The sequence below is a fragment of the Alexandromys fortis genome, unplaced genomic scaffold (assembly GCF_014885135.2).
Source record: "Alexandromys fortis isolate MF-2015 unplaced genomic scaffold, M_Fortis_MF-2015_v1.1 scaffold_39, whole genome shotgun sequence".
NCBI classification, from domain to species: Eukaryota; Metazoa; Chordata; class Mammalia; order Rodentia; family Cricetidae; genus Alexandromys; species Alexandromys fortis.
The window spans coordinates 13246396-13259900 of NW_026067918.1; the positions used below are offsets into that span (position 1 = coordinate 13246396).

Sequence of the window (13505 nt, forward strand, 5' to 3'; positions counted from 1 at the left end):
GATGTCACAGGAGGCAGAGAGGGCTCAGAAAGTTGGCTCAATGGGCAGATACTGTCAAGCCTGAGGTTGGATTGCTAAAATCCATAGGATGGAAGACTTCGGATCACACATATGCCATAGAATTTGTGTAAATGTATGTGCACACACCCAATAAATAAATGTAAAAGTTCTTCCCACTCTTAATATAGCACCGTGGACCAAGCTTTCAAAATACCGGTCTTAGGCAGATACTCCAGATCTAAACTATAGCAATGACGCTAGACGATTGGGTGATGAACTGTGATCTGTGCGACTTCAATACAGACATTTGTCATATCCACTCAGAATTAAAAAAAGGTCTTGCTATACATACTGCCCAGACGCATTTTGAAGTCTTGGGTTCAAGTGATCCTTCCACACCAGGCTCCTGCATAGCTGGGATCCCAGCAAGCGTGCACCAACTTCTCATTCCACTGGACCATCCAACTCAATACTACTAAAAAGAACTGCCAGCCACTGAGGCCAAAGCCAGCCTGGACTCCACACAGCAGTAGGTCAGGGAGGCAGGGCTCAAGAAATCAAAACTTAAGATGTTATAACTATTTGGAAGAGTTTACAGCTTCTCAAAAGTTGATTGAGTGACATGCCAGGATTCCCAGCACGGGCTGTGGCAAGAGGACTGTCAACTCCTAGAGCAGGGTTTCTTCCCTGGCTGTCCTAGAACTCACTCTGTAGACCAGGCTGGCTTTGAACTTAGAGGTCTGTCTGCCTCTGCCCTCCTGAGTGCTGGGATTACAGGAATAATTTTAAGACTCTATACTGATTCTGGGGAGGGAGGAGATATTCCTACAGAATATTCAAGAGTCCAAGGCATAGGTCCCTGGAAAACAGTGTGACCACAGAACAGGTAACAGAAACAATTCCAAGCCTTTATTTACTCCAGCTTTCCCGCCTTTGTTACACTGTATACAATTTCTCATTTTTGTCTATTAAACTATTAGTTAGCTAAAGGGAACAAACAACATTTACCTGAAGGTCCTGCTGCAAGACACAGACTGAGGCATGAACCAGGGTTAGAGGTTTCTGAATATACCATGCACCACTGACTCTAATACTGCAGGTTATATTAAGACTGAACACTAGATGCCGAGAGGAAAGACTACCTTGGCCCAGGTGGTTTGCAAGTCCTTTGCTCACAAAGATCAAACTGAAGACACATCTATTTGATGTGGCACCCGAGACCTATCTCTAGCTACCTCAAGTTGAAAGCAGAGATGGCAAAGTGAGGAATATGGGATGAGTTCAGATCCTGAAATCCTTAGAAACCACATAAAAAGCAAGGTGTGGTGGCATGCACTCGCAATCCCAGGAAACACCTAAGGTTGCCCTCTGTTGACACAAGTGTGCACATGTATCCAGACAATACCGATACACTGTCATGTGTGTGCCATCCTACATGACTCACTGAAGCAGCAGCTCGAGCAGTCCTTAAAAGTATTGCTTTAGCTGGGCGGTGGTGACGCACGCCTTTATTCCCAGCACTCAGGAGGCAGAGAGGCAAGAGGATCTCTGCGAGTTGAGGCCAGCCTGGTCTACAGAGCAAGAGTTTCAGGACAGCCAAGGCTACACAGATAAACCCTGTCTTGGTTTGTCACCCTGTGATGTCCACCACCCTTGGTCCTCCATTTATCCCCAACAGTAAGACAAGGACAGTTTCAGTTTCGAGTTCTCCCATTTCTCAGCTCTATTCCTCAAAGTCCTGCTTTTCAACCCGGTCACGCAGCCCAAGGTACTCTTATCTTTAACCCCAACCCTCTTAAAAATTGGTTTCTGCCTCAAATCCCATTGGCTATTATTTTACAGGTGTCTCCAGAGCCAACCAATGACAAAATACCCCAAATGAAGCATTTGAACCTTGTCTGTCTTCCCTAAATAATACAGCTTATCTCGAAAAGCCTTCCAGAATATGCGCATAGACTCTAAGCAAATGTACACCACTGTACAGAAGATCTGGGCATCCTCGGATTCCAAGGACTGACTGCTATCAAGTAAAGAAGCACCCTACCTGGTCTTTGTTCCCTGTCAAAATAACAAGACAGAAAAACAAGAAACACACGAGGTTCAAAGCCAAATCTAGATTTCTCTGACACACCATAAGGCAAAGGAGCAGCCCAAGAGAATTTATGGGGTCACATCTCTAGACACCATACAGCAGATTGCTCCATATCTCCTATTACCTCAAGGTGCCGGCAAATGGACAGGCAGCTCCGGGCAGAAGGCCGCTGCTGCTCCGCATCTTCCCACCGATCAAGCTGAGTGAGGCATTAGAATATCAGGGAAGCAAACAGAAGACCTCAGCCATGGACTCCCATTTCACACCAGGTACTAGCCACAGCCACTAGCTGTGACAGAGACTCTAACAGCAGGATGGACCAGACAGCTCCAGTTCTACACACAATTCTAGTTTATTATGGCAAAGGTGAAAACGCCACCTTCTCCACAACAGCAACCAGTAAAATTTATCCCAAAAATAACTCGGTACAAAACAGGTCTGTTTCAGAATTTAAAAAAAAAAAAAAAAAAGAAAGAAAAAAAGCCTTTACATGAGTTTTTAGATCCTATTTTAAAACAGGAGAAAAAGAAGAAACAAAAACAAATCCACCATTGTCTGCACAGTCCAGTCGCCAACCCTCCCTCTAGGGATCTCGGACGCAGCTTCTGGGTTCTGTTACTTGTGTGGATTTGCTCGGCTGTTTAACTGGTGTCCATCTGAAAGAGAGAGGTTCATTAAGGAAGCTCTTAATGTTTCTTCTGGCTTCACGAGATCACCACAAACTGATGCAGCCCCACCCAGTCTCCTCTGAGCCCGAGGACTTACCCTGGCATTATAAGCATCCAGCTGTGCGTCCAGCTCCTCCGCAGAAAGCTGCTGCTTTGAGTTCCTGCCGGTACCTCTACCTCTCCCCCGGCTGCCTCCACGGGTTCCTCTCCGGGTGCCACCACCACCAAAACTTCCAGAGCCACGGTTTCTTGTCATGCCACCTCTGTTTATGCTAACAAAGAGAACATAACTCTAATCTACCTGTGCTTTGTTACCACAAACCCACAGCCTCTCTCTCCCCGTCCCCGAGGGCCCAGAACTTACCTCTGTGCTGGTCTTCTTTGCGTGTCAATCTGTGATGTGACGAGCTGGATGTTCATAGGACGGCCTATGGTAAAAAGAACATAACAAGTCTCATCCAGAGGCTCTGAAGCTGATACAGAGGGCACCACACCCTGGTCTCCATGCAAGCTCTGGAAAGGGCTTTGTGTGTCTCCAGTGCCCCCAACAAGGTACATGGCCTGGAGAGTCTGGTGGGAAAATATAGTGGCAATAAATAACCCCACCAACACCTCCTCACTCCTTCTCAGTTCAAGCTAAGAGGGCTGCTTGGTCAGTGTCCAGGGTGCTCATGGGTGGACAGGTGTGGGTGACCTGACGGAAGAAGAACAGGTACCTTTGTCTTTACGACTACAGCCCCGCACTCAGGTTGTACTATGGCGGTTCTGAGAAGGCTTCACAGAAGTGAATCTTCCGGAAGGAGCTGAAGGAGGGGAGGGATGTAGCTTGCTGGATGGGGGTTCACAAGAGGTTGGTCCAGATGTGTGGGGCAGCATGAGAAGTGGCAGAATGGAAGAGAGAGACAAAGGGGCAAATGCAAAGTGTCCTCAGCCACAGGGGCAGCCCACGTTCCTACAGGGAGAGGTGCCAGCCCCAAAACTCCATAAGCCCCGCAGGCATCCTGGGCCCAGCCCCACACTCACCATCCAAAGGGACACCGTTGTATTGTTTCATAGCCTTTAGGGCATCTGCCTTCCGTTCAAAGTGCACGTCTGCTGTCCCTAAACTTCGTCCAGAGCGATCATAGTGCACGGCTGCTTTCTTCAACGTTCCAAATTCGGCAAAGAGTTCCTGGGAAGTGGAAAGGACAGCGGTCAGTGAAGTCGTGAGCCCTGCTCCTTCGAGTGGCTCATTAGGTTCTGCGAGCACGCGTGCTTTGGGGGCGCTTTACTGACAGCCACCTGGGAAGGGGCAGGACAGTGGACATCAAGAGGTGAGGGAAGGGACGCTGAAGAAAGAGGGACAATTTTCATGAGCACCTGGGTTCCTGCCCACTTTGGGACTGCGCCATGATGCCGGTGAGGACAGCACAAAGCCCTGGCACAGAGCAGATTAAGAACTACCTCTCTCAGCAGGGGCATTACAACTCGAATAATGGCTGCTTCATCAAACAGCAGAGGCCAAGAGCAAAACCAAGGGCAGTTCCCACAGAGCAGATAGCTCCGAGGGCCCCCTGACCCCAGCCCCTCCCCCAAAGGCAGATTCTGGCTCACCTTTCCCTCTCCTCCTACTCAAGCCTGCTGCAAAGTCTGAAGTCAAACGCGCCATGGAAACTGCCCTGACCTCAGGCAGGCTGGGAGTTGGAGAGGGAACCCAGGCACACAGCGGGAGTGGAGGTCACCAAAAGCGGTTTCCAGTGGATGCCAGAAACCACCTTAAAAAAAGTGTTGAGACACTGTGAGTGCTCACTGGCCGTGCTAACTTCCCACGGCAAGGCCAAAGGGCTGGGCTCTGAGAAATAAAACCCAGAAAGGCCCAGCACTCCGACCTAGCCATCTCCAAAACTAATTCCCAAAAACTCTAGAGATGCCTCTGAGGTCCAGTCAAAAAAGAAAAAAAAAAAGACAAGAAAAGAGTGCAACGGCAAGTATGAGGACCATGCCCCTGCCCAGACCCAGGAAAGGTCGCTGGTTAAAACACAGGGCTTCAGGCTGTAACGCACACAGCACTGACACCATGCACCCCAGTGCGGCCAGACATCTGGGGGATACTCTGTCTCCCATCAGCTCGCTACCACAAGCACCCCCGGTCACATCGGGCAGCTCGTGCCCGTTAGAAACTGGAAGTCCTGGCAGAGGCAGGAGCTAACGGTGGTCGCCTTCAGGGACACACCAGGCTACCTTCACGCAGCCTGACTTAATAGAAATGCTACTTTCTCTAAGGTCAAGTCACTCGGGGACAGTGGCTGGTCCCGAGGTGGGCGGGCTCCAACCGGGAGGGGGTTCTGGACCGCACGTCTGTGCGGGACGCGCATCGCGACCGGCTCCGGTCTCCTACCTGGATATCCGCGTCTGACACCCCGAAGTCCAGGTTTGACACCAGCAGCTTCCCGCCCGTCTCCACGCCGGCGCCACCCCCGAAGCCGCTGTCGAAGAGGTCGTGCTGCCACTTGTCGGGAAGTTGTTTCGGCTGCAGGCAAAACCGTGAGGACAGAGAAACTCGTGAGCCTCGCCCCGGGCGCCCTCGACACCCCACCGCCACTCTCCCACGTCGGCCCGCAGTCCAGAGAGCACCCCACGCCCGCCGCCACGAGGCCGGACCGCGACCGGACAAAGCGTCCCGGAAGATCCCGGCCTGGGGCCGGGCCTCGCCGCGCGGCCTCGCCCCCGCCCACCCCTCCGCCGCGGTCCCCGCGGGGTCTCGCGGGGCGCACGCCCGGCTCCGTGCTGCTGGGCAGCCGCCCGCGTCGGCGTCGCGCGTCCCCGGACTTACTCTGCTGTAGGGTGCCGGCCGGTTCCTGCCGCCGCCGCCCGCGGCGCCGCGAGAGATGGCGGGCCGGTTCCTCATAGGCCCGCCGCCTCGATTCACCCGCGCGGCGGCCTGCACCGCGCCGCCGCGGCCGCCCTGGGAGCCGGCCCTGCCGCGACCCCGGCCTCCGCCGCGACCGCCTCGCTGGCTCCGGTTCAGCTTAATGATATCGTCCAAAGACATATCCATTTTGTCGGCCATGGCGGGCGCGGAATCGGGCCTCGGATCGAGCCCGCGCGTCAGCACGCCGCAGCGTCACTTCCTGCGCCTGCCCCCCGTCTTCCGGCGTCGCGGCCCGGCGGCGGCTTTTGATTGGTCTCGGCGCGCGCGGGGCCGGCGGACGCCTGCGCACTGCGCTCGGGGACAGCGGGCGCCGCTTCTGAGGAGCCGGACGCGGCACGGTCGTTTTTATACCTTCCCGCGCGGCGGCAACGGAAGGGCGGGGCGCCTCGTGATTAGGTGGTGAAGGTGCGAGGGCGAGGAGTGGGCGGGGACTCGGGGCCCCGCCCCCGAAGTCCGGAAAAGGCGGGGTGGCTTCGGCGTCTCGTTCCGTCTGTGGACGGGGTGCCTTCTTCGGACCCCGGCGGTCGGGGCTGCTGTGCGGTGTCGGAGTTCGGGTTCGTCTGTTCGAGGGCGTGGTCTTTAGCAAGTTAGTGACTGTGCCTCCTCAGGTTTAAAAGCACAGCACTGGTTGTTAAGGAAAAGCTGGACGTTTTCCACGGACGCATTATTTGGTTTTGTTTTTGTTTCTTTTTTCCTTTTTTGGGGAGGGGAGGGGCTGACCTCGAACTCTGGTCGGTCTGCTTCTGCCTGGGATCGAGTGCTGGGATCCGGGTGCTGGGATTAAAGGCTCGAGTCGGGGATTAAAGGCGTGTGTGACTCCGCCCCACTGCGTGGATGCAGATCTCGAAAGACATCCTTCAACACGGCCAAACACACTCGGAAGCGCGGAACCCTTGAAGCGCCTAGCCCCTGTCGCAGCTCCGCGAGTCAAGTGCTCAAGTGCTGGAGCACTACAGACTAACTTTAGCCCCGGAATTCTCTGCCCTCAGGTCACAGGCTCGGCCGCCATGAAGGTGAAGATTAAGTGCTGGAACGGTGTGGCCACTTGGCTCTGGGTAGCCAATGACGAGAACTGCGGCATCTGCAGGATGGCGTTTAATGGCTGCTGTCCAGACTGTGAGTGTCCCTCTGTGCTCCACCAGCCTTAGAAACCTTGGGTTTCCCAGCGCTAGGGAGACAGAGGCTGGAGAATCTCTGAGATTGAGTTCGGCCTGGTCTACAGTGCAGGTTCCAGGACAGAAAAACCTTGTCTTGAAAAACTAAGAAAAAAAAAACTGTAAGGTTTAGTTTCCATCTACTGAAGGAAAGCTGACAGAAAATATTTCTTGAAGCCCACTTTTCTATAAAGAGCCTATCTAGCACGGTGGCAAATACTTGTGGTATCAGAATTTGGGAGCAAAACAAGTGCATCTCCCAGTTGGAGGTTACACAGTGAGACTCTGCAAAAACAGAGAGACAGACAAACAAAGCCAACACTTGTTTTTGTCAGGGCATGGTGGCACAGACCACAGACCCGTGACAACAGCGCTTGGGTGACTGAGGCAAATGATCTTCAATTTGAAGCCTGCCTGGGCTACATGGTGGTAATCTGACATTCTCTTAACTCCTCAAACTTGAATTTTCAGTTTGAATTTTCTCAAAATGCCCCTAACTTGTTACAGCAAATTGAAGTTCAGACAGTGGTTGCCATAATGTCACACTTGCTGGATTTTTGTGCTAAAGTATTGTAAATTATAAGTTAGATGCTTAAACTATGAGCACACTTGAGCCTTGTCTTACAAGCTGTTCTAGCAACTTATAATCATCTTGATGTTATCAGAGCGTTAGATCTGCAAAATTTACAGAGATCCTCCTGCCTCTGTCTCCTGAGTGCTGGATTAAAGGCGCCCCTACCCTGCTCTCCCAGCCTGGCTTATCAGCCAATAGTTAATCGGCTTGATGTATTCAATAAGTTGTGAGTTGTCGTTGTGTCCCCCCCTTCAGACAGGGTTTCTCTGTGTAACCCTGACTGTCCTGAAACTCTCTCTGTAGACCAGGCTGGCCTCAAACTTACAGAGATCCTCCTGCCTCTGTCTCCTGAGTGCTGGGATTAAAGGTGTGTGCCACTGTGCTCACCCAGCCTGGTTTATGAAAGAGTTGATGTCTATAGACCAGGCTGGCCTTAAATCTGTCCCCACACGTCTTATTCCTGAGGTCTGAGCCATTCTCAACATCTCAGTATTCCTGGTTTTTCAGCTCTTTAATCTAAACAGCGTCTTCATATTTTCCTTTTTGTTTTCAAGGCGTTTGAGTTTCATGATCTCAATGTATTTTGCTGAATGCAAAAGGTCTGTTTTGTGTTGTTCCTGTGTCCCCAGTATGTTATATAAAGTAGAAATGTTTGATTGCGTTGAGTGAAAGCAGTTTCTATTTATTTATTTAGAGATAGAACCTCAATGTGTAACCCTGACAAGCCTAAAAAACTTACAGTGTAGACCAGTCTGGTTTCAAGGTTAGAGAGGTCTGCCTGCCTGTCTGTCTCCTGTGTACTGGATTAAAGGTGGGACCCACCATTTTCACCCAGTCTGGCTCATCAGCCAAGAGTTGTGAGTTGCCCCTCCCATTCCCCTCCTCCCACAGGGTTTCTCTGTGTAGCCCTGGCTGTCCTGAAACTCTCTCTGTAGACCAGGTTGGCCTCAAACTCACAGAGATCCTCCTGCCTCTGTCTCCTGAGTGTTGGGATTAAAGGAGTGTGCCACCACTGCCCAGCGAGCTGTGTGTCCTAGGAAGTCATTGGTTTTTGTGGTTTAAGTTTTTTATCTATAGCATTTATGATTAGCAGCTAAGCACACAGTTCTAATTTTTATTTTAAGTAGAAAAATGTAAATTTTTGTTGTTTCGTATTTTGAGACAGGGTTTTGTTAGGTTGCCTAGGCTGTCCTGGAACTATCTCTCCAGACCAGGCTGAACTCAAACTCACAGAGATCTGTATGCCTTTGCTTCTGAGGGCTGGGATAATAGGCATGCCTGCTACAAATGCAGATTCACTAAGAAAAATGAGAAGGAACTTCCAAAAGTGTGAAGGGGAGGAATACTCTTTTAATCAGTCAATCAGTTTCTTATTTAATGGGACTGGGGATTGGACACAGGCCCTTCCATGCTCTGCAGGCTCTCCCACTGAGCTGTATTCCTAGGGTTGGCTTGAATGCACTCTGTCTTGAACTTTGAGTTCTCCTTCCTCGACTTCTAGAGCAGCTAGGGCGCAGGCTCGTCCACTGGTCTTGTCTTGCAATCACGTGAAGACTGGGTACGGTGGCATGGGGCGTTGATCCCAGCACCGAGGAGGAGGCAGAACAGATCCGTGATTCCAGGCATTCCTGGTCTGTGTAGTGAGTTCTGTGCCTGCTAGGCCTACATAGTGAGACGCGTACAGCCTCAAAAAAACAAAAACCCAACCTCGTCAACAAAATCACCCTTAAGGATGCTTCTATATTGGGGATCAGGCATAGGACCTTCACTAATCTGCTGAGCTCAGAAACTTCTCCCCTCTAAAGTATATAGATATGAGAAATGTTTCCTTTGTTTTGCTGACTGCTGTCAGGTCTTCTGTCCCAGCTCTCTATGCTACAAGTGGCAATTGTTATTAAATAGACCCGCATTACCTGAAGCTGGTGTTTCTTACCAAGCATGAAGGAATCTTTTTGTCTGTCTGTCTTTCATGTATACAGTGTTCTGCCTGCATGTATTCCTGCAGGCCAGAAGAGGGCACCAGATCTTATTACAAATGGTTGTGAGCCACCATGTGGTTGCTGGGAATTGAACTGAGGTCCTCTGGAAGAGCAGCCAGTGCTCTTAACCTCTGAGCCATCTCTCCAGCCCCCCAGGAATCTTTATTTAACAGAGCCACACAGAGTGTGGGAGTCAGAGGACAAGTGCTCGTGTGCGTATCTGTCACATCAGACAGCTTTGTGAACTCTCTGGAACCTGCTTATCAGCGCCACCTTCAGGCACAGAACTACCTGTTCTTACCTATGCATAAGTGACCCACATGTGGGCTGCGGGGCACAACCTGGATGACCCTAGCTGGGTCTGTGACCAAAGGGATGGCCAGAAAGCATCTTAGGTGGCTAGGCACTTAGAGTCATCCATGTGAAGTAGACCCAGGCTTTCTTAAAACAGGGCTGTTAGCCACACAGAGGGAGACTCAGTCTGGCTCACAGATTGTTTAAATGGGAGGGAGTTGACTTCACTGTGCCGAGTGTTTGACAGGTCCAGTCTGTCTTCTGGAGAGATTCCATAAGCACCAGCTTTCTCACAGATTAAACTCCTGTGAAAATTAAGTTACCAAGGCTGTAATAAATCTGTTTCAGGTCCCAGGGGGCTTTAAGGTAAAGCAGTCTTGTCAAGAAGTGTTTTAATTAAAAAAATAATAATTTCGTCAAGGCACTAACCAGGCCTTGCATGAATCACCGTCAGTGCGCCAGCACGCTCATCAAGTGCTGCGGCTCGCCCTGTAGGGACAGTACCCTCCTCCGCATGACCACCCACAGATGAGCCAGCTCCGTGATCTTGTTTGTGAGCCAATTGGGTCCGAGTCTAATTGGAAAAGGGTGATTTCAAGCAGAGCTCTGCTGAAGTTAGGAGCGGGGTGGTACACACACCTTTAATCCCAGCACTCTGGAGGCAGAGGCAGGTGGTCAGAATGAGTTCTAGGACAGCCAGGGCTACACAGAGAAACCCTGTCTTGAAAAACAAAACAAAGAAAGGAGAGAGAAAGGCTCAGCTGTGCTGAGCACAAGTGTGACAAGACATAGGACTGGTTCCCCAGGATGGATTGGGTGCAGTGACCCCGGCTGATAGTGTTCCTGTGCTCTGCCTTCTTCAGTAGGGTTTTCTAGTCTGAGGAAGCCAGGGATACTTGTTTTTGAACGGGGTCTCACGTCTCTTGTATCCTAGCCGAGTATGGCCTTGAATTCTTCATCTTGCTTCCAGCTCCCAGGTGCTGGGATTGTCTGGTTGTGCAAACCTGGGGGTAGAATGCGGGCTTTGTGCATTCTAGGCGACCGTTCTACCAGCTGAGCTGCGTTCTCAGTCTCCCCTTTTGTTTTTACATTGGTGTATGTATGTCTGCATGTATGTCTGTGTGAAGGTGTCCTCAGGTCCTCTGGAGCTGGAGTTACAGACAGTTGTGTGCATGTGGGTGCTGGGAATTGGACTCAGGTCCTCTGCAAGAGCAGCCAGTGCCATCTCTCCAGCCCCTGTTTTTAAATTTTACTTTAAGGAAAAAAAAAAAAAGATTAATCTGTTTTCATTTATGTGTATGGGTGTTTTATGTCCATCTGTGTTTACCACATGCATGCAGTGTCTGTGGAGACCAGAAGAGGGCGTTGGCTCCCCTGGACCTGGAGCCGCAGGTGGTTGTGAGCTGCCATGTGGAAGCTGGAAACTGGACCTGGGTCCTGGGCAAGATCAGCAAGTGCCGTAACTGCTGAGCCAGCTCTATAGCCCTAATTAGTTTTAATCATGAAACTGACTCTGTCTGGCTCTGATTGGGCTTTCTCCATGGAGGAAGACTTCCAGGCTTGCAGAGTGAGAATCTGCAGCCTGTGCCCCTGGCTTTGGCTAGAGGTGGGAGAGCTGAGGTTTCAGGTGAGAGAGAGGATGGCACCTGCTGATATCAAGTCCCCTCAGCAGCTGTCCCATGAACACCAGGGTGGTACAGTTGATCTCGAGGGTCCAGGGAAAGAACCTCCCTGAGTTCCAGCGTGCCTTTAATGAAGACAGAGTTCCCTACGCAGGTTGTGACTCCTTGGCACCATGGCCATTTTAATGTTACCTTCTGGGTATTCCAGATCAGTTTTCCACAGAAGGGTGTGAGGGAGTCACTGTAGGTCTTTCAAGCCGTGGGCCATATCTGGGGACGGTTTGGGTCACATTCCTGCGTGGTCTCCCCTGAGAGGCTCTGCCTGTGGGCTGGAGCCATTTCCAATGCCCTGGAGGGGCCTGCTTGGCTTCACATGCTCTCCTGTGTCCTTACAGGTAAGGTGCCTGGGGACGACTGCCCTCTGGTGTGGGGACAGTGTTCGCACTGCTTCCACATGCACTGCATCCTCAAGTGGCTGAACGCGCAGCAGGTGCAGCAGCACTGCCCCATGTGTCGCCAAGAGTGGAAGTTCAAGGAGTGAGGCCTGTGTTCCCTCTGCCAGCGCTGGGCCCTGGTTCTGCACTGGGGACAAGGATGCCTTCCTTTTGGCTGAAACAAGGAGGTCTTTTTGTTTGTTCGTTTTTTCATTGCATCATTGACACTTTTATTCAATAAGTAAACTCATTAAAGTCCCGAGCCTTGCTGGAGGCCTCTGGCTGCTGCTTTCTTGACATTGATAAAGCTGCGGCGTGTTTTGTTATGAAAACCCTTATGAATAAACATCTTGATGAAATAACTGCCGAGGGCTTCTTGATAATCTGAGTCACAGCTCAGAAACAGAAAAGTAGAAGAGACTAAGGCAGGCAGGGCCAAGCTGGGCAGAGACCTTAAGGTGTGTTGTGCTGGGGGACTGGCAGGAGCACATAGCCCATCTGCTGCCCTAACCTGGAAGAAGCCCCAGCCCTAGCTGGGCAAAGCTGGCTCTTCTGGCCAAGCAGGCACTGGTCATGCCCAGGTGATCTTCGGGGACTACTGTGTCTTCCTCAGACTGAAGACCAGATCTAGGGTAGGAGGATGTGGTCCTCTGGTGCCCTCGGGAGAAACAGCCCTTTGCAAACTTCTTTATTCCCTACAGCTGGGGGTTTTCAGCCTCTTAGGGGACAGTAGACCAGCCCTACGGTGTCTGGAAGCTCCTGGGTGGAAATTAATTTAGGGTGGTATCTGGGAGTCACCTTGTCCTTGTGAGGGCCAGCCAGGATGAGCTAAGTCTGGGCAGGTCACCCAAAGGAAGTTCTTTATTTCTTCCAACCATTATCACCTGGGACTCTGGCCATGGATGAATTTCAATGGAGGCTGGAGTCTCAGTTGTTCACCCTGAGAAGGTGCCTGGCTGCAGGAGGAACCAACCACAAGCTGGGATCACCTGACCCTCCACCCAAGAACAGACCATTCCAAGGAAATTCCTGGCATTCCAAGCACTGTAGATAGAAACACCTGCTAGTGCACAGTCAACCAGGACACCCCTAGAACGGAATGCCAGCCAATCAGGGGTCTTAAAACCTCAGAAACCCCTCACCCCCACCTTTACTACTATAAAATCCTATTCTAATTGAGCTCGGGGCTCTCCCGTTATTCCAATACGTTGGACGTGCGGAGAGACCGAGTGTGCAAACTTGACTAAAATAAAGGCTCTTTGCTTTTACATACGGGACTGTTGGTTTCCTTGTCTGCTGTGGGGATTGTGGATTTGGGCATAACAGTCCTCAGAGACTCAGTGATCATGGACATTGAACACATTTGCATACCACCTGTGCCCTACAGCCTGGAGAGCAGGCCAAGCAAGCAGGGGCAGGACTCCCCACCATCTGGATCATCTACAAGGGTGTTGGCAATGAGGCTTGCTGTCTACAGTGCCCTTGAGGTACCTCCTACTTGAAACATCTGTGCTTCTGAGAGACTATAGCTCCATACTGCTCGGTTATCTCTTGCATGCTGAGCCTGGCCCTGGCATCAGCTGGCACGAATAGAGATTGGTGTAACTCAGCCCAAGTATACCCAAGAGCTGCAGAGGGGCGTCGAGATCTGTGGATTTGGAGCTCCTTGGGCTGATAGGTCTGGTCCATCCTAGCTGGTTTTTCCATCCCCAGCCTGCTCACCCTCCTGGGTGCCCTCTGTGCTTTTCCTAGGAACTTTCTGTGGGGAAATCCACCA

General features: G+C 51.3%; 2 protein-coding genes across 4 annotated transcripts; one reads left to right on the forward strand and one right to left on the reverse strand.

The window, feature by feature from the left end:
• Positions 1–2420: 2420 nt before the first annotated feature.
• On the reverse strand, positions 2421–5959 carry Alyref (Aly/REF export factor). Its single transcript, XM_050140115.1, has 6 exons — positions 5573–5959; positions 5138–5269; positions 3784–3931; positions 3125–3188; positions 2858–3032; positions 2421–2748 (listed from the first exon to the last, which is right to left on the reverse strand). Exons 1-6 carry the CDS (start codon positions 5807–5809, stop codon positions 2734–2736), a joined length of 771 nt encoding a protein of 256 aa, XP_049996072.1. The 5' UTR covers positions 5810–5959; the 3' UTR covers positions 2421–2733.
• Positions 5937–12001, forward strand: Anapc11 (anaphase promoting complex subunit 11). Of its 3 annotated transcripts, none has more exons than XM_050140118.1 (3): positions 5937–6076; positions 6661–6787; positions 11690–12001. In XM_050140118.1, exons 2-3 carry the CDS (start codon positions 6679–6681, stop codon positions 11833–11835), a joined length of 255 nt encoding a protein of 84 aa, XP_049996075.1. In that variant the 5' UTR covers positions 5937–6076; positions 6661–6678; the 3' UTR covers positions 11836–12001. The 3 variants fall into 3 exon arrangements, with proteins under 3 accessions (XP_049996075.1, XP_049996074.1, XP_049996076.1); XM_050140117.1 differs by lacking the exon at positions 5937–6076 and adding an exon at positions 6098–6257; XM_050140119.1 differs by lacking the exon at positions 5937–6076 and adding an exon at positions 6102–6225.
• The last annotated feature ends 1504 nt before the right edge of the window (positions 12002–13505 follow it).